This window comes from Mus caroli, unplaced genomic scaffold (genome assembly GCF_978045245.1).
Source record: "Mus caroli unplaced genomic scaffold, Mus_caroli_1 scaffold_6, whole genome shotgun sequence".
Taxonomy (NCBI): Eukaryota; Metazoa; Chordata; class Mammalia; order Rodentia; family Muridae; genus Mus; species Mus caroli.
Window position 1 is genome coordinate 111,594,436 of NW_028227261.1, and position 23,204 is coordinate 111,617,639.

At 41.6% G+C, this 23,204-nt stretch overlaps 1 protein-coding gene across 4 annotated transcripts in view; it reads left to right on the forward strand.

The window, feature by feature from the left end:
- Unc13b (unc-13 homolog B) overlaps positions 1-23,204 on the forward strand; it is a 188,739-nt gene that overhangs the window by 52,003 nt on the left and 113,532 nt on the right. For all 4 annotated transcript variants that reach the window (XM_029476020.2, XM_029476021.2, XM_085839379.1 and 1 more), the window contains exon 7: positions 4,550-4,607. In XM_029476020.2, the coding sequence (XP_029331880.1) occupies positions 4,550-4,607 (58 nt within the window). The remainder of the gene's footprint in view (positions 1-4,549; positions 4,608-23,204) is intronic.

Consider the following 23,204-nt stretch of genomic DNA (forward strand, 5'->3'; position numbering starts at 1 on the left):
ATAGCCAGAAGCTGGAAAGAACCCAGATGTCCCTCAACAGAGGAATGGATACAGAAAATGTGGTACATTTACACAGTGGAGTACTATGCAGCTATTAAAAACAATGGATTTATGAAATTCTTAGACAAATGGATGGATCTGGAGAATATCATCCTGAGTGAGGTAACCCAATCACAAAATAACACACATGATATGCACTCACTGATAAGTGGATATTATCCCACAAGCTCAGAATACCCAAGATACAATTTGCAAAACACATGAAACTAAAGAAGGAAAACCAAAGTGTGGATACTTCAATCCTTCTTAGAAGGGGAAACAAAATATCCATGGAAGGAGTTACAGAGACAAAGTTCAGAACAGAGACTGAAGGAAGGCTATCCAGAGACTGCCCCATCTGGGGATCCATCCCATAAAAAACCACCAAACCCAGACACTATTTATTGCAGATGCCAACAAGAGCTTGCTGACAGGAGCCTGATATAGCTGTCTCCTGAGAGGCTCTGCTAGTGTCTGACTAATACAGAAGTGGATGCTCACAGTCCCATTGGACAGAGCACAGGGTCCCTGTATAAGTTAGGGTTTTACTGCTGTGAACAGAAACCATGATCAAGGCAAGTCTTATAAAAAACATTTAATTGGAGCTGGCTTACAGGTTTAGACGTTCAGTCCATTATCATCAAGGTGGGAGCACGGCAGCATCCAGCAGGCATGGTGCAGGCAGAGCTGAGAGTTCTACATCTTCATCTGAAGGCTGCTAGTGAAAGACTGACTTCCAGCAACTAGGGTGAGGGTCTTAAGCCCACACCCACAGTGACACACCTACTCCAACCAGGTCACCCCTATTCCAACAAGGCCATATCTACGAATGGGGCCACTCCCTAGTCCAAGAATATACAAACCATGACATTCCACTCCCTGGCCCACATAGACTTGTTCATACACATGAGTCTACTGGGGGGGGGCATACTTAAACATAGCATAATGCAAAATGCATTTAGTCCAACTTTCGAAGTCCTCATAGTCTATAGCAGTCTCAACAATGTTAAAAGTCCAAAGTTCAAGGTCTCTTCTGAGATTCATCCAATCACTTAACTGTAATCCTCAAAGAAAGACGGGAGACTAGCTGGGCAAATTTCAAACTCTGCATCTCCATAGCTGATGTCAAAGTGGTCTTCAGATCTCTCTCCAACAAACTGCTTTCTCCTGGGCTGGTTCCACTTGCTGTTAGCAGCTTTCCTCACCATCTATCCCATGGCTCTGGCATCTTTAACATCTTTGAGTCTCCAAGGCAATTTCAATGTTACAGCTTCTTATTTCAATGTCTGGGATTCCATTTGATCTTTTGGGCTCCTCCTAAGGGCTGGCATCAGTTCTCCAGCTCTGCCCTCTGTAGCACTCTAAGCTCAGATTGATCCACTCCACTTTGGCTGCTGTTCTTGGTGATCATCCCATGGTACTGACAATACACTGGGGTGTTCCACTCCAACTAGGCTTTACTAATAGTCTCTCGTAGGCTCTCTTCATGGTGCTAAGCCCCAAATCCTTTGCATGACCCTTTCAGTCCTGGGCCATCAACTACAGCTGAGGCTACACCTTCTCCAATGGCCTTCCATGACCTCTCACAGTGCCAAGCCTCAGTTGTTCTTCATGACACCGTCATGCCTTCAAAACCAGTACCACCTGGTGATTCTTACACATTACCAAGTCCAGCTGCAGCATGAGGTACAAGCTCCGGAACACAGCTTCTTTGTGCTCCCAGAAAACACTTCCCAGAAGATTTCACCTCAGTGATGCTGGTCTCTTCTCAATCACTGCTAATTTCTTAGCTCCAGCTAACCAGCATCAATTGTCCCAGTAGTTTCTTCCATTCTTAACTCTAGAGCCACAGTCACTTGGCTGAAGCTACGGAGTTCTGCTGCTTGCAGGAACTACAACATGACCCACTTGTGCTATCACATTGTCACTGGCTTTCTGTTTTCCAAATCCTTCACTGCCTAATCTTGGCTGTCCTGGATCTTGCTCTGTAGATTGACCTTGAATGCAGAGATCAGCATGCCTGGAAGTCGAACCCTGAGCCTCTGAAAGACAACATATACTGTTAACTGCTGAGCCATCTCTCCAGCCCCTATTTATCATCTTAAAAACAGTCTTAATTTTATTAATTTTGATTTTACCTGGACTTCAACTTTTTGTTTTGTGCCTAAAACAAGATTGATTACATGTAACTTCTTGAAAATATCTACTTTGATATCTTATGTGTGAATTATTCTACTTTAATACTTAAATCTTGGGGTTTCTTACTTTTAGCCTGTGCTCTGCCTATAAAACCATCATTATTGAAGAAAGGCTGGAGGGTGCTCAGCGCCAGGAGTACTGGTTGCTCTTCCAGAGGCCCTGGCTCAGTTCCGAGCACTCACATAGCAGATCGTAACCATTTGTAACTCTGGCTCCAGGAGGCCTCTGCAGGTACCAGGCGTGCATATGGCGCACAGAGATACATACAGCTAAAACACTGTACACATGGAGTGCAAAAAACCCACTCCTCATTATTTTAGTGGTTATTACTAATAGCCGACTCCTCTGTCACTTTGGAGTGAGGTTCAGCCTTGCACTGCTGAACAGCTTTGTGCTTATCAGCTTTACTAACGCAGTCCTACTGTGTACATTGTGTCTGACTTCCAATATTACCCATTGGAAATATTAATACAAGTATTCTTATACTTGTGTTATGGTTTACAGCTTGTGAAATATGTTATACAAAAATTGTTTTGGATACAACTATTTGAAATGTCCTTTGCTATTGACATTCTTATTTATGTGCAAGTCACCAAATTTTGTCTGGATTATCTTAGTGGAGCACTCCATCCTCATCGCCTACAGTTCATCTGGGTAACAGCTGGCACAGTCTTTTTAAAAAAAATTTATGTCTGTGGACCACTTGCATGCCTGGTGCCCAAGGAGGCGAGAAGAGAACATTAAGTCTTCTAGAACTGGAGTTGCTGATGGTTCTGAGGTGTTATATGGAAAACAAACTTGGGTCCTTTGAAAGGGCAGCTAGTGCTGTTAATCTCTAAGCCATCTCTCCTTCCCTATTGTAGTCTTTTAGAAGTGTATTTATATTAGTCACTTCCTGTTGGTGTGACCAAGGCAGTTTAGAGAAGAAAAAGTTTTATTTGAGTTTACTGTTCCAGAGGGATAAGAGCCCACTATCATGGCATGGGATGAGGCAGCAGGCCCAGTGACAGGATAGGTGAAACTCAGAATCTCAAACACAGCAGAAAGGAGAGGGGGGTGGAGAGGAAGGGAGAAAGATGGGGAGAGGAAGGGAGGGGGGGAGAGGGAGGAAAAGAGAGGGAGAGACAGAGCGAGGGTATTACCTGGGAATAATTAAATGGCTTTTGAAGCATCAAAGCCTACCCCCTATGACATAGTTCTTTCAACAAGGCCACACCTCTCATACCTACTCAAGCAGTTCTACCAACTGAGCACCAAGTACTTAAATGTCTGAGACCTTGGGAGATAGCTCATGCAACCACCACAGTAATCAAATCATAGTCCTTCATGTTTAAAGCTACATGGCCTTCCAATACACTAGTACAAACTTCTGACTCCTTACTATGACTTAAGCTCCTTTTTCCCCACAAGGCTTTGTACATAGTGGGTGCTAAGTCAATATTTACTGGATGAGTGCTCATTGGCAGGTTAGCTCTGGCTCACCCAGAACCCCATAGCTTATTAATGAGTGGCAAAATTAGCATGTAAAGTCCAGATACCTTTTCATGTAGCCCGTGGTGGTCTCTGACTCTTCACATAGCTGAGCTCATTCTAAGCATGGTCCTGCCTAGCCCAGATCTTACATTTGTTGGTTCAGGTTATATCTTTCCAGTTCTTCACTGATTTGAGCCAAACTATTTTCTCTAAGCTACTTACATACGTTAGTTTATACTTTTTTGATTTCTGCCCATGCTCAAAACTTCCCCTTAATTCTGTTCCCTTTTATAGATTATCTTCTTATGGCTTCGGTACCCTGTACATTTGTTGTTGTTGTTGTAGTTGTGGTGGGCCCTGGAGAGACTATAGAGTCAGGAGGGAACTACCAGATATATCTGAAAGTCCAGCCATGTACTTAGATATGCAGTTTCTATATCTATCCATAATCATTTGCAAGGGAGTAAGTACTGTTACTCAAAGATAAGCAGACACCCGATAGAAGTCTTCAGTTTTATCATTTGGTTTGTGAAATCTAGATGTTGCCATAAGCATACACAGAACCCTTTGAAATGCACTAAGGTCAGGCCTTTTGCTCTATTAGGCCTGCTTGGTCAGACGGTCCCTCTGCTTTTCTGCTTTAATCCACACCGTAACTGAAGATCTGCCCTAAGTCAGGATCCCACAGGGAGGATAGGAATGAGTTCTATTTCTGTTCAGTAAAAAAAATTGACCCAAGTTACACGCTGAATATTTTAGTAGGTAGCTGTGATTTCCCCCCTCCTTCTGTACTCGGAACTCTTACTATGTATTTTTTTCTTTTTCTTTCTGCTTCTAGTATTCTAGTCAAGAAGAAAGCCAGAGGAAGCCATTACCCACTGCTGCCGCCCAGTGTTGTAAGTGAGAAATTTGTCTCTGAACTGGTCTTAATTGCAGCTATCTGTTCTGTTTCCACAAATGAGGCTGGTTTTACGTTGAAGAGAGTGGGGTTGTGTAAATGGAAGGTGTTCCAGAGGTTCTCTGTCTAGGCACAGGCCTTGATGGGTGTTTACCCTGGAGTTCCAGAAGGGCTCCTTTGTTTTCATGTGCTGTGTATTTGCCATGCAGTGGCTAACTCTCACTTCTGGGGGCATGATTTTTACCCCCTCTGCCCTTCTTTACCAGCTAGTATTTTTTAGGGCTCACTTTGAACATCACCACCTCTGTGAAATCTGCCTGCTCTTTCCTGTTTCACGGTGTACTTTACATATTTTTCCTTTATGTTTCCATGGACTATGTGTGTGCACTAAGTATACAACCTATCAGACATTAGGGACTGGGTCTGCTCTTCTGAGACCGACAGTTTGGGGAGTTCAGTGTTAGAGGTTTGCCTAGTGGGCACAAGACCCTGGATTGAGCCCCAGTACTGGAAACGAGAGAGAGAGAGAGAGAGAGAGAGAGAGAGATATGAAGGGAGGGAAGGAAAGACAAACAAACAAAAGGTCATTAGAAACTCCACAAAGTTTTAAAAGACAATAATCCATTTTGTATTTCTGATGTCTAGCTTAATTTTTAGTGCATAGTAAACTTAATAATATTATATAAATGATTAAGGAAGAGAACATATCTTTTCTTCTGAGATTAATTGGTTCAGGTCACAGATTCTTTCTGGGAATAAATCATGAATTGTTAGTCTGTGGGTAACTTTCTTTCAGGTTCTTACAAAACTTCCAGAGAGATACTGAAGGGCCACCTTGGAGTTAGTTTTTCACCCTCTGGTTGTGTGTATGTGTCTTGTAATTTGCTTTGCTCTCATTTTCCTGAATCAAATGCCAGTTGCAGCACTTGTAGATTAAACCTGGCTGTTGTCGCCGTTGTTAGAATAGTACTAGTAACAGTACGAAACATAGGGGCACAGGTGTCAGTGTCAACCAACCAATAGTCAAACAATAGCAATAAAATGCATAACTAGCATATGTAGATAAAATATGCAGATGCTCGTCTGAGAACCTATATTATTTGTTCCATTAAACTTACCTACTTTTCACAGTAACCCTAAGACATAGATTCTATTGTTCCTATATCTTAGAAGAGGAAACCGATGCATGAAGAAACTGAATAATCTGCTGTGAACCTCTTAGAGTATAAGCAGTGGTCCATGGGTCGTATCTTGAGTCACCACTTCCTGCTTACAGTCAGAGAGAGACCTCTATTCATGAGTTGTACGTGCTGTGAAGCTCTTTCTTGATAAAACTAAGACAAGTACAGATAAGCAAACCTATTTTTCCCATGATTTGTTGCAACCTTCTGTTGTTGCTATTTAAGGTCAAATATTTAGGGTTGTAGAGGCAGGAAGAATCTGGATAGAATAATCAAGCTATAATTTAAAATCTAGAATTTTTTTCCAAAAGTCATTGCAATGAATTAATTTTGACTTTTCTTTGTCTTAGACCCTTTCCCAGGATAGCTTGTTAGAAACAAATGGAACACACACACTGTTCCTGAACTCATTTGATGAAATGTAGTTGGAGTGGAGAGCAATGCCGGTGTGCAGGAGGAAGTAAACAGTGATAAATTACCATGTTTTTCATGATGATGATAGTTTTGTCTGTGTGAAACCCTGTTTCTGTATCCTGCATACTTCTTCATATGTCTTTTCTTGAAAAAGTATAACCTTAGAGAAATGTTGCTTAAACAGTTTGATAAGCAATATTTATTCTTTATTTAATTATATATTAGCTTAAGACACCTGTAATAAAATGGCCTTTGAGTAGAGACCAACACAAGCTAAAAACTGTCTGTAGAGAATGTGTTCTAATTAGAAGGAGCCACAGTTCAAAGATCCGATGGATCCAGCGTCTGTCTGGAACTTGAATGCGTCTCACCTGGACATCTTTTATTATTATATTCAGGGTTCCAGACCTTTGGGGTTTAGGGGCTCCTGGTAGTCTGCATCTCTTCTTCTGCCAAGCAAGGGCTTACCTAGAACCTTAGCAGAAGAATGTGTGCTTTTATTTAGAAGAAGCCTAATTCGGTTACTAGCTACCACTAACCATTTGCATTGTGACCTTGCAGGGGCTGTTTTCTTCTCTGAGCTCATGATGGTCCTTTAAAGTGTATCCTAGGTCCTTTTGCCCTTTTTTGGATGCATGCCCCTATCATTCTTTGATCACCTTTTGCCAACTACACACATGAATATTCTAAGATCATCTTCCTTTCCTGGTGTCTTTCTTAGTCAGGGTTTCTATTCCTGAACAAACATCATGGCCAAGAAGCAGTTGGGGAGGAAAGGGTTTATTCAGCTTACATTTCCATACTGCTGCTGATCACCAAAGGATGCAGGACTGGAACTCAAGCAGGTCAGGAAGCAGGAGCTGATGCAGAGGCCATGGAGGGATGTTACTTACTGGCTTGCTTGCTTCCCCTGGCTTGCTTAGCCTGCTCTCTTATAGAACAAGACTACCAGCCCAGAGATGGCTCCACCCACAAGGAGCCTTTCCCCCTTGATCACTAATTGAGAAAATGCCTTACAGTTGGATCTCGTGGAGGCATTTCCTCAACTGAAGCTCCTTTCTCTGTGACAACTCCAGCTGTGTCAAGTTGCACACAAAACTAGCCAGTACACCTGGCCTTAGTTTTTCTCCAACAAAGCCTGCTTATTTTTATTGAGGAATGGTGTTTAGATTCTAGAAATTGTTCTAGGTCATTGACACGAGTGCTATTGCTTTTTGTCTCTTTGAATAGATAGAGTGAGGAAACAACACCCCCACACCCACACCCACACGCACACACCCGCACCCACACACCCACACGCACACACCCACACGCACACACCCACACGCACACACCCACACGCACACACCCACACGCACACACCCACACGCACACACCCCCACACCCACACCCACACGCACACACCCCCACACCCACACGCACACGCACACACCCCCACGCACACCCCCACACGCACACACCCACACGCACACACCCACACGCACACACCCACACGCACACACCCACACGCACACACCCACACCGCACCCCCACACGCACACACCCGCACCCACACACCCACACGCACACCCCCACACGCACACCCCCACACGCACACCCCCACACCGCACCCCCACACGCACACACCCGCACCCACACACCCGCACCCACACACCCACATGCACACATGCACACACCCGCACCCACACGCACACGCACACCCGCACCCACACACCCGCACCCACACACCCACATGCACACATGCACACACCCGCACCCACACGCACACGCACACCCGCACCCACACACCCGCACCCACACACCCACATGCACACGCACACCCGCATGCACACACGCACACCCCCCCACACCCACACCCACACACCCGCACCCACACACCATGTTCACCAGGTATCATTCTTGCTTAAGGGGTTTTCTAATCTTCATTCATGTGTGAATCTTGCTTCTCTCTCAGTGAGAAGCCCTGATCTTAAGACCATAAAGTTACCCATTCATTGCTGTGTTCTATGATGTATACAAACAGATCTCAGGATGTGCTGTCATCAATAACAAGCTTACTCAGTAAAGTTCAAGATTGTTTTATTTTGTCCTTAAGAAAGAACTCAAAATAAGATTACAAAACCACTGTTACACCTAATAACTTAACAAAATTTCACTTTTCAATGTCCTGTTTCAATTCCACCATCTTCCTGAATTTTTGCACCTTTTGTCTCACTGTATCACTGAGTCAGGATGCGTGGATTACGTTTTTATTTCTTTGTTTTACTTTGTTCAGTGCTGGAGATGAAGCCTAGGTTCTGTGCCTGTTAGGAAAGTGCATCACCAATGAGTCTCATCGCTAGCCTAAGATAAAGTTTATCTTTTTATGTATGAATGCCTATGATTCTGACATAGTTCGTTTAAAAGGCTCCTTATTGAATTGCCTTTGTATTTTGGTAAAAATTATTTTGGAGTCTGGAGAGCTGGCTCAGTAGTTAAGAGTGCTTGTTGATCTTCCAGGGCTAGTACTAGAGATCAGGTCCCAGCAGCCATGTTGGATGGATCACAGTGGTTAAGTGCAGCTCCAGAGGATTCAATCCTTTAGCCTCTGTGAGCACCTGTACTTGTGTGTGTGTGTCTGTGTGTATCTGTGTCTGTGTGTGTGAGAGAGCGAGAGAGAGCATGCACACACAATTAAAACATAAGTTCTCTTTTTATTTCTAAGGCATTTAAAAAATTCTTTATCAATCCTTTGTGAAATCTGCATCCTGCACTCCAGTCCTACTCATTTCTTTGTCTCTTTGTATCCACCTTCTGCCCTTACCCCCCAGTAATGAATAAAAAAAGAATAAAATTAAAAACAAACAACTAAAAAACCCATTTTGTCATGTAGTACGTCACAGTGTGTCCCTGTCACTGGTGAATCGTGCTACCACAAGGCTTTAATTGCTGTTCCACTCTCTCCTCAAGACTTTGGTGTCCATCCTGTTCTACTTTGGCCAGTGCAGCTTAAGAGTGAATGGGAATCTCCAATAAATGTATTCTCCATTTTCCCACAGTCTCCAACACTTCTTATTCCTGATAACACAGCTGACGACCTGCTCAGGTCTTACTGAGCATTGCTACTTTCTCACTTTTGGGTTAAGAACACAATCCCTAGAATCACACCATCCAAATCTGACCTCTACTTTCACAAGGCTATGGGGGGAGAGGAAGGGGGCTTTGCTGAAGTTACTCGATACTTCTCTATTTTACTTTCTCTGTGTGTATATTGCAAGAAATAGAAGACATCTAATTAAGGCTATTATAAACTCAGCAGACACATCCATTTGCAAGGGCATCTTGGGAGTAGCGAGCATTATAGATTTACTACTGCTGCTGCTGCTACTACTAATCACTTTTCGGCTCACCTATTTCTCAGGCATTCAACAAGATCTGTGAACCAGATGTTTAAGCGTAAGAAGTCTTAGTGAGAATTTTCTTCATACTCATCCCATGTCCTCAAACACTTCAGAAATATTTTTTGATCTTACCAGAAAATTGCTTATCTTAGCACTGAATGAAAAGGTCTGCTTCATTTTTGTCACCTTATTAAACTTTGACAGGTCAGATAAATCTCTCTGTATTTCTATTCTGAAGTCTGTACACATTTCTTTTTTTTTAATTTTTAATATTTTTATTACATATTTTCCTCAATTACATTTCCAATGCTATCCCAAAAGTCCCCCATAGCGCCCCCCACTTCCCTACCCACCCATTCCCATTCTTTTGGCCCTGGCATTCCCCTATATTGGGGCATATAAAGTTTGCAAGTCCAATGGGCCTCTCTTTCCAGTGATGGCCGACTAGGTCATCTTTCGATACATATGCAGCTAGAGACAAGAGCTCCGGGGTACTGGTTAGTACATCATGTTGTTCCAACAATAGGGTTGCAGATCCCTTTAGCTCCTTGGGTACTTTCTCTAGCTTCTCCATTGGGAGCCCTATGATACATCCAATAGCTGACTGTGAGCATCCACTCCTGTGTTTGCTAGGCCCCGGAATCGTCTGACAAGAGACAGCTATATTTGGGTCCTTTCAGCAGAATCTTGCTAGTGTATGCAATGGTGTCAGCGTTTAGAAGCTGATTATGGGATGGATCCCTGGATACGGTAGTCTCTAAATGGTCCATCCTTTCATCACAGCTACGAACTTTGTCTCTGTAACTCCTTCCCTGGGTGTTTTGTTCTCAATTCTAAGAAGGGGCACAGTGTCCACACTTTGGTCTTCATTCTTCTTGAGTTTCATGCGTTTAGCAAATTGTATCTTATATCTTGGGTATCTTAAGTTTTGGGCTAATATCCACTTATCAGTGAATACATATTGTGTGAGTTCTTTTGTGATTGTGTTACCTCACTCAAGATGATGCCCTCCAGGTCCATCCATTTGGCTAGGAATTTCATAAATTCATTCTTTTTAATAGCTGAGTAGTACTCCATTGTGTAAATGTACCATAATTTCTGTATCCATTCCTCTGTTGAGGGACATCTGGGTTCTTTCCAGCTTCTGGCTATTATAAATAGGGCTGCTATGAACATAGTGGAGCATGTGTCCTTTTTACCGGTTGGGACATCTTCTGGATATATGTCAAATGGCAATTCTTTATGGCTTGGTATATATTCTCCTAGCTTGTTATGTTTCACTCTTTCTTTCCCTGTCTTTCTGATAGAAATATAACAGTGCTTTGCACGTATCATATAAGCATTCTATCACTGTTCTAAAGAAAAGAGCACAAGTAAGATGCAGGTTACCCCAATTAACATTCCAACATGGATATCGTCTCATGAAGTTTTAAAAATTCATTTATTTAGGTTTTGTGTGTTCCAAGTTGTACATTTGGAGACTAGAGAACAGCTTCTAGGAGTCATTCTCTCCTCTAATATGTGGGTCTTGGCCAGGTCTTCAGGTTTAACAACAAGTGCCTCTACCAACTGAGCCATCTCTTTAGCCATCATGAAGTTTTCGTACTTGCAGAAGAAAAGCAAGTTATAAGTCATTTCAAATACATTGGTGGGAACAGGAGGTGGGTGGGTCGTGGTAAAGCAGGAAGTCTCTGTATTGGTTTCAGATGGTGACATTTTAGCTTTGAGTTTGTGGCAGCCATTGGTCTGTTAATGCATTCCAAAAAGGATTAGCCTGAGAGTCCTGAGCATGTTAGAGGTAGGCAGCGAATGGCTACTCAGGGACCTGGCCTAGTTTCATTCTGCTGCTGTGATAAAGCATTACTGAAAGCCACTTGGGGAAGGAAAAGGGTTGTCTTACCTCACACTTCTAGGTCACAGTCCATCATTGAAGGAACTCAGTGCTGGGGCAGTAAAGGAAGTCTGCTTGCTGACTTACCCATTGACATGTGCCCTCCCAGCTTTCTTACATATGCCATGTGATGGTTTCTATATGCTTGGTCCAGGAGTGGCCCTATTAGAAGGTGTGGCCTTGTTGGAGTAGGTGTGTCACTGTGGGCGTGGGCTTTAAACCCTCACCCTAGCTGCCTGGAAGTCAGTTTTCCACTGGCAGCCTTCAGATGAAGATGTAGAACTCTCAGCTCCTCCTGCACCATGCCTGCCATGATGCCATGTTTCTGCCTTGATGATAAAGGACTGAGCCTCTGAACCTATAAGCCAGCCCCAATTAAATGTTGTCTTTTATAAGACTTGCATTGGTCATGGTGTCTGTTCACAGCAGTAAAACCCTAACTAAGCCGTGCCAGAACTTCCTGCCTAGGGGTGGTACCACCCACAGCAGGCTGTTTCCTCTTGTATCAGTTTTTTGCCCCACAGACATGACATGCCCCTGACCAATCTGAAGGCAGTTCTTCCACTGAGGTTCTCTCTTCCCAGGTGACTCTAGGTTGTGTCCAGTTGACTGTAAGAATTAACCAGACAGGCCCAAGCCCAGGATAAACTGGCTGTGGACCTGTCACTTTGTAGTCTTACACAACATAAAGTTGGAATCACTTATAGAATCTTTAAGCCGGGTGTGGTGGCGCACGCCTTTAATCCCAGCACTCGGGAGGCAGAGGCAGGTGGATTTCTGAGTTCGAGGCCAGCCTGGTCTACAAAGTGAGTTCCAGGACAGCCAGGGCTATACAGAGAAACCCTGTCTCGAAAAACCAAAAATAAATAAATAAATAAATAAATAAATAAATAAATAAATAGAATCTTTAGTACAGTTACCCCTATCCTGAACTTCTACTAATATCAGAATTGTACTGTAAACATTTACTAAAAAACAAAACACCTTATTTTTATAAAACATTCTTTTGTACTTATTTCCTGAGTGCCAGGATATTTGCCCCTGTGTAAAGATAAGGGAAGTCTTTGATTTCCTAGTCTTACTGTCTGATATTTTAGGAGCTTTAGGTACTGAAATGATACTTGGTGATTTGCTTCTAAATGACCTCACCCCATCTGGGTTTTAGGAAAAGACTGTTTGGCCTTTCTGAGGACACAGGAGAGTGGGAGGGAGCACAGTTTGAGTACTTGTTGAATGGTGGTTTGGAGAGGTGACCCTGTGGTTAAGAACACTGGCTGTTCTTCCAGAGGACCCAGGCCTGATTTCCAGCACCCACATAGCAGCTCATAGCCACCTATAACTCTAGCCCTAAAGAATCCAGTGCCTTTTTCTGGTTTCTGTTGATACCAGCCACACACATCAATATAGGCAAAACTCTCATATACATAAAGCTAAAATTTAAAAAGGTGGCTTAGATTAGGAATGTATTTTCTCCAGAGATTGTGGATTCCTAGGATGCTTCCACAATTACGACTGGTAAACTCCTATTTGGGCAACTGAGCCATGTGGCCAACGGTATGTGGACCTTAGTAAGGTAATTTATAAGCATTGGGCTTCTCATGCTTTGTCTTAGAAATGATGTCTTTTTCACATACGCTTGACAACATAACACCTGTCACATTTCCCCTTGTTTCTCTTGGGAAGCCTTGAGTTCACAGACCAGCATTACAAAAAAGAAACCCAAAGCCCAGGAGCTCAAAGGGTCTTCTCTCAAATCTTTTGGTTTTCCTCTCCTTGAGGGCTTCTAGTGAGTTCACAAAGAGCATGTTTGTGGGAGGCAAGAAGGAATTAATGAGAGGATGCTGATGGAATCAAAAGTGGAGTGTGCTAATAGATGCTCAAGTCACAAGAGGTCACAGACACAGCTGCTTGACTGTCGCTGTTCATGATTATCCTCTGCAGCACAGGGTCATACCTGAGTGCAGAGAGGACGTCCTTGGGGGCTGGGGAGCAAACTGTAAGAATGACATCAAATTTGTTCAAAAGTTTTCCAGAGCCAGCAGTGGTGGCCCTGGCTTGTAATAGTAGCACTTGGAGGTGAAAGCAATAGCCTGAGGTGTTCAAGGGCAACCTGAGCTACATGGGATGAGATTCTGTCTCAAAATAATAGGAAAACGCTGGGTGTGGTGGCGCACGCCTTTAATAATCCATGTTTTCCTGGGGAATTACTATTCACTCTTGTAGGATATCTATGTTCAAACTCCTGTTTTTCACAGTATATTTTTAATTAGCTTACAAAGTCAGGGTTTTTCATATAGCTTTTGTTCTGATTAATGTAATCCTTATTCTATCCCTTGCCCCAATTCCTTTTTTTTTTAAAGATTTATTTATTTATTTTATACATATGAGTACAATGTAGTTGTCTTTAGACACTCCAGAAGAGGGCATCAGATCCCATTCCAGATGGTTGCTAGGAATTGAACTCAGTGCTCTTGTTTTGATTCTTTAATGAAGGCATCCTGGCTATCCTTGTGTTGAGTAGGTGCCGGATTCTTACTCTCCAAGCACTCTGTGTCCTCCTGTTTTCATCTCAGCTCTGGCTCATGTGACATGTGGACCTAGTTGGCTTTGAACCCAAAGAGATCCACTTAAATCTGCCTCTGAGTGCTAGGATGCCTAGCCTCATAAAATTTTTTCTTCTAAGTATTTTTAATATTTAATATATTTTTCAATTAAGGAACAATTATATAATTCCCCCTTCCCTTCCTTTCTACAACACCCTTCCATGTACCTACTCCCCACTCCTTCTCAATTCGTGGCCTCTTTTTCTTTGATTGTTCTTGAGTATATACATGTATAAACATAACCTTCTGAGTCTGTTAGTGTTGCTTGTATATATATGATTTAATTGAATAACTAATTAGGGGACTTATCCCTGGGGAGAGCCAATTATGTCTCTCTCAGTAGTTCTTAATGCCTGTAGTTTTTTTGTCTAGAAGTGGGGTCTCCTGTGAGATAGTATGTCTGTGGGTGGTGTCAATGCTCATATCCTGTTTAGGCAGCCATACCGTTAAGGTCCTTGTCATTTTTAGGAGATACATTCTCATAGTAGACTTGCTGAGCGTTTGGCTCTTACAGTCCTTCTGTGAACTCTTCTCCAGTGATCCTTGAACCTTAGGAATTGTGTTGTAAACGTTCATCAGTTATTTTCTGCATTGTGACGAGGTGTGGGTTTCTGTGAGGTCTCTGTCTGCTGCAAGGAGAAGCTTCTTTGACAAGGGCAAGAACTACACTGACCTGTGAGTACAAGGACCCACAGTTAGAACACACTCAGGAGTTGTGCTGGCTTAGTAAGCTAGTGGTGGTAGAAGGCGCTCCTGGAGGATCCATGGCCTCACTAGCTCTGGGAAGTTGGGCAGGTTTCCAATAGAAATAGCCTATATTGTTTTGGGAGTCTCTTGGACTACCAACAACTGGAAAGGGTAGTGGGGGAAAAGTTATTAGCCACTCAGTAGCTTCTTCTGTCTCCAGTCCAGGATTAGGACTCCCAGAGTAGGAGATGTAGTAGTTATGGGCTCTTTAGAATGTATGTGACATTATTTTAGTGGCCGTGCAGTGCAGTCTGTCCAGAGACTTCTGTCAGTAAGAGTGGGTGATAAGTTTCACACTGTACATATGGTAGCAGTGGAAGCAGTTAATATGGATGCTGATTATAGGTGCTGGCAAACAAAGAAAGGGGAGAAACTGTAACAATATGGTTTGGCTGATAAAAATAATGTTAATTGTAGTCTTCTGACTCATTTATTTATTTCTATCCTGTCTTCTTCCAGAAAGAAATTTGAGGTAGATAATTGCAGTCATTACATTAACTTATGTTCTATTACAATGCCGTGCAGTTGTGCTTGTTAAAAATGTCAGTTTAATGTACTAGTTTGACTTGATGACAATAGGTCAGTGTCTTTTCCTGGGCTCACTATGTATTGTAGATACAGTAAGCTTAATTATCCCCATAAATGTTATCTGATGGCTTTATAGATTCTTTTGGTGTAGAGTGATTTAATGAAGTGAATTTGATAAAATGGAATTAGCAGAGTAATTGTAAATATAAACAGTTGACAGAATTGCTCATTACTGAAGCAGTTATTGGGTATTTCTTCTCTTGCCAAGAAGTTAGGACAGGGTGCTTAAGTATAAAGAGGCAGGAACATGCAGCCGATACCAATTGATGGAATGATGAAGGTAAATTGCTGATATCAAATGAGGCCAGAGGAAGAAAATTCAGTATAGTTAGGTAAAGCTTTCCAAAGAAAATAATGTCTTGCTTGAATTCTGCAGCTTACATTATGGTTCGCTCTTAGTGTTGTTTGTTCTGTGTGTTTTGATCTATGTGTATTGACACATATCTATGAATATAGTATTATACACATATTTTACACTACTTCTTCACTCAGTCTAGTTGCCATTTACAAGTTGAAATTTCTGAGTAGCTTGAGGGAAATAAGAATGTAAAAAGGTCAGAGAAGAGGCCAGGGAAAAACAGAGAGTTTGTATCCTGAAGACTTTGAATGCAAGGTGTTCATCTTTTATCTTGAAGACAACAAGGGGCCTTCGAGGACTTTGTGCAGAGAAATGAAACAATCAGATGTCACTAGTGATAGTAATATGAGCAGTTGGCTCCTTTAAAGGATTTTTTTTATCTTGTGACAGGGTGTCTCTGTGTAGCCCTGGAACATACTCTGTAGACCAGGCTGGCCTTGAACTTAGATCTGCCTGCTTCTGCCTCCAGAGTGCTAGGATTAAAGGTGTGTGCCACCAAACTGGCTAGAAAAACCAAAACCAAAACCCCCTTTTTCATCTAGAACATTGCACAAATATGTAGGCAATGTCACAAAACAAATGTTTGGTTTAATGAATTAGCATAAGGTAGAAAACAAGTAAATTTTGTCAACCATCCCAGAGAGCTCACTAGCGCTCCCCAACAATCTCAGCCCTGTCCATCGTAACTACCATTGTGGCTTTTATGATGACTTCTTTTCTCTGTGTGTGATTACCCAAGTGTACATGTCTAAACATTAAGCATTTACTTCAGCCTATTTATTATTTTTCTAGCTCATTATATAATCTTTAAAAAATATTTTTGAAGCAGAGATTTGCTACTTAGCCTAGACTTAGCCTACATTTGAGATCCCGCTGCCACAGCCTTCTGAGTGCTGGGGTTAGAAGCGTGTGCTATCATTCTCAGCCATTTATAATCCTTTTTCAATCTATAAGTTTTTCTTTTCACCTTTTAATTTTTTCATTGAAGTTAGCTTGTTGATGCTATCAGGCTATTTAATGACATGATTTTGTTTGACGTAGAAAGTTTCCTCCATTCTAGATTTTGCTCATTATGTTCCTGCATACACCGTTGTCCTCTGAGTTTCTTTTGACTGGTTGTTTGTCTTAGTTAGGGGTTCATTGCTCTGAAGAGAAACCATGACCAAGACAACTTTTATAAAAAAGAAAAAACCCATTTAATTGGGGCTGACTTACAGTGTCAGAGGTTTAGTCCATTATCATGGTGAGAAGCATGGCAGTGTCCAGGCAGACATGGTGCTATAAGAGCCAAGGGTTCAACATCTTGATCTGAAAGTAGCCTGGAGGATGTGCCTTTCTGCAGGCAGCCAGAAGGAGGATGCTGGGCATTGAGACCTCACAGCCCTTGCACACAATGACACACTTCTTCCAAAGAGGCCACTCTCCAAGGGCCAAGCATTCAAACACATGCGTCTAGAGAGGCCAAATCTGTTTAAACCACTACATAGTTGGGCTTACAAGGTTGATCATATTTAAGTGTTGTATTCTATAGTTGAACTATATTACAAATTTAAAACTCTATACATATTGGTGGACATTGGGTTTGTTCCAATATTTTTGTTACCCAATATAATAAGAGATACATAATACAAGTATATTTTTGTTAGACTATGCAAATGGGCTTTTCTTCTAATATATATTCTTTGTTGTGTGCAAGTCTGTATAGAGGTTGACATCACATGCCTTCCTCAATTGTTTGCCACCTTATTTTTTAGTATAAATATTTAACAAATATTTTTAATAAAATATTAATTTTGATATAAATATTTAATACTTTAAATATAGTTTTTACTAGCTCTTTGGGGTTTCATACAGTGTGCTTGACTCATATTCACCCTTCTCCCAGTTCTCCCCAGATCCATACCCTCTTCTCATCCCACTGAACTTTTTGTTCTTTTTCTTTTTCCATCTTATATTTTAAGACAGAATTTCTCATTTACCTTGGAGCTCACTGTTTGGCTTGATGCTTAGCTAGAAAGATCCAGGGATCCTCCTATCTTTGATCCCTGCCTCTCTAGTGCTTACATTACAGGCATAACCCATTAACCCAGCTTTTTTTTTTGTTTTTTAAATAAAACAAACCTTTTTTTTGGTGTGTCTGATATGTGCATGTTTGTATTGTGAGTACAGGCTTGTGTAAGTCACAGGACACAAGTAGAGGTCAGATGGCAACCTTGGGTTGGCTCTTGTCTTCCACCTTGTTTTGAGAAAGAACTTGTTATGTTACTAGTGCATATGCCAGGCTAGCTGGCCTGCGTATTACCTAGAATTCTTGCTCTATCTCCCATCTCATTGTAGGTGTGCTGGGTAGCATGCATTGCAGATGTATGTGCAGTAGAGACCCTGGCTTTACATTGGTTCTAATGACCCACATGCATGGACCTCACCCTTGTGTGGCGAGTACTTTACAACTAGGCTGTCACCCCAGCTTCCAGCATTTAACAGACTGTGAGTTCTGGGGGATCAAATTTAGGTCCTCAAGCTTGTATCACAAGTACATTATCAGTTGAGCCATCAGCCCAGCCCTCCTATTCTGTATTCGTGTACCTTTATTTTATTACCCATACTTAGCATATATGATTATTTAATTAATTTTTTCTACTTTAAGTCATTTTCATGAGTGGGGAAATGTTTATGTATCAAGAACAGCCATGCTCAGTAAATATTCACTGGATAAGTGCATTGTCATACATAGGCTTACATTTTGTTAGGTACTGCCAGTTACATTTGAAAAATTTAAAATATATTTATGTTTCTGTTTTTTTTCATACCTAGCCGTTCATCCCACTGGCTCCTCTACCTGACTAAACCCCTCCTTCTCAGTTCTTTCCTTCTGTCTGTTTGTTTTGTACTACTGTGTTTTTATTTTTATCTTTTGGGTTTTTTTAGGATTGAATTTAGGCCCTAAAGATGCCAGACAGGCTTCACTACTGAGCCACACTCCAGTTTCTTGTATCCACTTTAAGTGTTTGGGACAGTATCTCCCTCTGTAGGTCTTCCTCTCTCAGCCTCCCCAGTGCCATATTATAGGTGTGAGCCACCGTGCCTTATTTATGCACATTTTGAAGCACTTGTAGTCCAGGTTCTGTTCTAGGTGCATGGGATGTATCAGGGAGCAAACAAACACAAACTTTCAGAGTTGCAGTATAGACAATGATCACAGTGATTAACAAAGTCATACAACATGTAGACAGCAGCAGGCTAGTAAAAGAGTAGATGGGGGAAGCTGCATTGGTTATGTTAGAATTGAGGATGAATGGTGCCATTAAGTAACATGAGGAGAACATAGGTCGTATTGAGCAGATGACATTTGGACAAAGACTTTAAAGAAGTAAGAGGATTAGCATTCTTCTCCAGGGAAAGCAGAGTTAGAAAACAGCTAGTTGAAGGTTAGTATTGACAGCACTGGGTAGAAGAAGCTCTGCAAAGTTCTTGGAATATTCATTCTTGATTTGCATGTTAATTATATTGGTGTGCTCACAGTTTTCTCCAATGGTACAGTTGTCATCATACACTTTTTGTGTCTTATATTTCAGTAGAATTTTTATATTTAAATTAAGAGACTGTCTTAGTTTGCTTTCTATTGTTATGGTAAAGACTATAACCACAATCAACTTGGGAAAATAAGGATTTATTTTAGCTTACATTTGTAGTTCACTGAAGGGAATTCAGGGCAGGAACTCAAGGCAGGAACATAGAGGCAGGACCTGAAGCAGAAGTTCTGGAGAAACTGGACTGGTCAGTCTGCTTTGTTTTGTACCACCAGGACCACATGCCCAGGGTGAGCACTGCCTCCCTCAGTGAACTGGGACTTCCTATTTCCATCATTAACCAAGAAAAAGCCCTACAGACTTGCCTGTAGGACACCTGATGGAGGCATTTTGTTACTTGAAGTTAAGAGAAGTGGATATTGGACATTTCATAATGCTTTAGTACTAACTCAGTTTTTCATCAGAATTTTCTTTAGATTTATTAGTGTGATGAATAAATTAATCAAATTCTATTAAAATCACTATTGCCTTCATGTAATATACCCTGCTTTTTAATATATTTAATGCTAGGACTGATTTGCTTGTATTTCATTTTTAAGTTCTTCATATCTATATTCACAAGTAATGATGGCCAATATTTTTTTTAGTTACTCTTTTATGCTAGGTTTGAAGCACTTTTTAAATTATAGTTTCTTTTCTATTGTTTTCCATATTATTTCTTCCACAGAAAGAAGTTCTGTAATACTTGTTTAATCTACTGTCTGGTAAAGGGGAAAGGAATGATTTCTACTGCTTGATTTTATGTTCTTTCTGAGCTATCTGATAATTACTGCAATTTAGTAATCGATAGGTGAATCCTGTCATTGCCTGGGCAGATGGCTTTTCACTTAAGAGTTTGGGTCTCAAGTACTCTGGCATTGCAGAGTCACAGAAAAAAATCAACTAGCACTAGGCTGTTAACTAGTGATGTAACAGTTGCCTGGGGATGTTTTGTTAGGTAATTATAGACCTTATTTTTTAATGTGACTATTTCTGATTTTTACATTGCCACTAGAAACAAGGTAAGAAATACAGAGCCAGTGAGATGACTCAGCCCATAAAGGCATGTGCTTCCAATCTGCCAACATGAGTTGCTTCCCTGGGAGCCACATGGTGGAAACAGAGAGCTAAGTCCTGTAAGTTGTTCTCTGACCTCTACACGGACACTGTGGCGAGAGTGTGCCCACACACATGTTCATGCACCCAAAATAAATAAGTTAAAATGTGATAAAAATTTAAAAAATAAATATACAGAATTAGAGGGATGTATGTTGATGTATCCCAGTCAGTTAGTTACCCTGGAATAAATGCCAAAGGCTTACCTTTTAAAAATGAGACTCTGTACTGAATTGGGTTCAGGAATGGCTAGAATTTCTTATGTGACATTGAGGGGAGGTGCAGAGAGACAGAGAGGGATGGACACACACACACACACACACACACACACACACACACACACACACGAGTGCACAGAGGACCACTTGTGAGGGTTGGATCAGACTCTGGTCTCAGCCTGATGACAAGCTGCTTTACTTCAGGTGCTGAGCCATTTGTTGGCTCAATAGCTAGATTGTTTTAACCTATTATATAATCACAGTGAAGGAGTCTTCAGCTCAGTAGCATAGTATGGGTCTAGGCGCATCCCCCCTTTAGCACAGGGACACTATGCTTTGATATGAGAGACTCTGGAGTTATTTTTGTTTGTTTGTTTGTTTTCTTCACGGAAGAAATTCCATTGCTTATTTTCTCTCAAGCTGTACTACAGAGCAATTGTGGTAAAAACTGCATGGTTGGTACAGTGACAGACAGGTAGATGAGTGGAGTAGAATTGAAGACCCAGAAATGAACCCACACACCGATGGTCACTTGTTCTTTGACAAAGGAGCTAAAACCATCCAGTGGAAAAAAGACAGCATTTTCAACAAATGGTGCTGGCTCAACTGGCGGTTATCATGTAGAAGAATGTGAATGGATCCATTCTTATCTCCTTGTACAAAGCTCAAGTCTAAGTGGATCAAGGACCTCCACATAGAACCAGAGACACTGAAACTTATAGAAGAGAAAGTGGGGAAGAGCCTCCAACACATAGGGGAAAAGTTCCTGAACAAGAATACTAGTGGCTTGTTCTATAAGATCAAGAATCAACAAATGGGACCTCATAAAATTGTAAAGCTTCTGTAAGTCAAAGGACACTGTCCATAAGACAAAAAGGCCACCAACAGATTGGGAAAAGAGCTTTACCTACATCCGATAGAAGGCTAATATCCAATATATAGAAAGAACTCAAGAAATTAGACTCCAAAGAACCAAATAATCCTATTAAAAATGGGGTACAGGGCTAAACAAAGAATTCTCAACTGAGGAATACCGAATGGCTGAGAAGCACCTAAAAATGTTCAACATCCTTATTCATCAGGGAAATGCAAATCAAAACAAACCTAAGATTCCACCTCACACCAGTCAGAATGGTAAGATGAAAAATTCAGGTGACAGCAGATCCTGGTGAGGATGTGGAGAAAGAGGAACACTCCTTCATTGCTGGTGGGATTGCAAGCTGGTACAACCACTCTGGAAATCAGTTTGGCCATTCCTCAGAAAATTGGACATAGTACTACCAGAAGATCCAGCAATACCTCTCCTGGGCATATACCCAGAAGATGTTCCAACTTGTAATAAGGACACATGCTCCACTATGTTCATAGCAGCTTTATTTATAATAGCCAGAAGCTGGAAAGAACCCAGATGCCCCTCAACAGAGGAATGGATACAGAAAATGTGGTATATTTACACAATGGAGTACTACTCAGCTATTAAAAACAATGAATTTATGAAATTCTTAGACAAATGGATGGATCTGGAGGATATCATCTTGAGTGAGGTAACCCAGAGTGAGGTAACAAAAGAACACACATGATATGTACTCACTGATAAGTGGATATTATCCCACAAGCTCAGAATACCCAAGATACAATTCACAAAACACATGAAGGAAGAAGGAAGACCAAAGTGTGGACACTTTAATCCTTCTTAGAACAGGGAGCAAAATACCCATGGAAGGAGTTACAGAAACAGAGTGTGAAGCAGAGACTGAAGGAACGACTATCCAGAGATTGCCCTACCTGGGCATCCATCCCATAAACAACCACCAAACACAGACACTATTGTGGATGCCAAGAAGACCTTGCTGACAGCCTGATATAGCTGTCTCCCTAGAGGCTATGCCAGTGCCTGACAAATAAAGAAGTGGATGCTCACAATCATCCATTGGGTGGATCACAAGGTCCCCAATGAAGAAGCTAGAGAAAGTACCAAAGGAACTGAAGGGGTTTGCAGCCTCATAGGAGGAACAATAATGGGAACTATCCAGTACCCCCAGAGCTCTCAGGGACTAAACCACTACCCAAAGAAAACACATAGTGGGACTCATGGTTCTAACGGCATATGTAGCAGAGGATGGCCTAGTTGGTCATCAGTGGGAGAAGAGACCCTTGGTCCTCTGAAGGTTCTTTGCCCCAGTGTGGAGGGATGCCAGGACCAGGAAGCAGGAGTGGGTGGGTTGGTGAGCAGGGGGAGGGAGAAAGGGGTAGGGGGTTTTTAGAGGGTAAACCAGGAAAGGGGATAACATTTGAAATGTAAAGAAAATATCAAATAAAAAAAGAATTCAAATAAAAAATTATTGGCATAAAAATCATCAGTGTTCATAAAAGAAATGTACATAGCAACAACACACAGAGTCCTAAGCCTTTCCCAGCCTTTTGACTCAGTTTTTGAAAGCAGGATCTAGGAATCTATTTTAAAATAAATAGAGCCAGACAGTGGTGGTGTATGCCCTTAATCTCAGCACTCAGCACTCTGGAGGCAGAA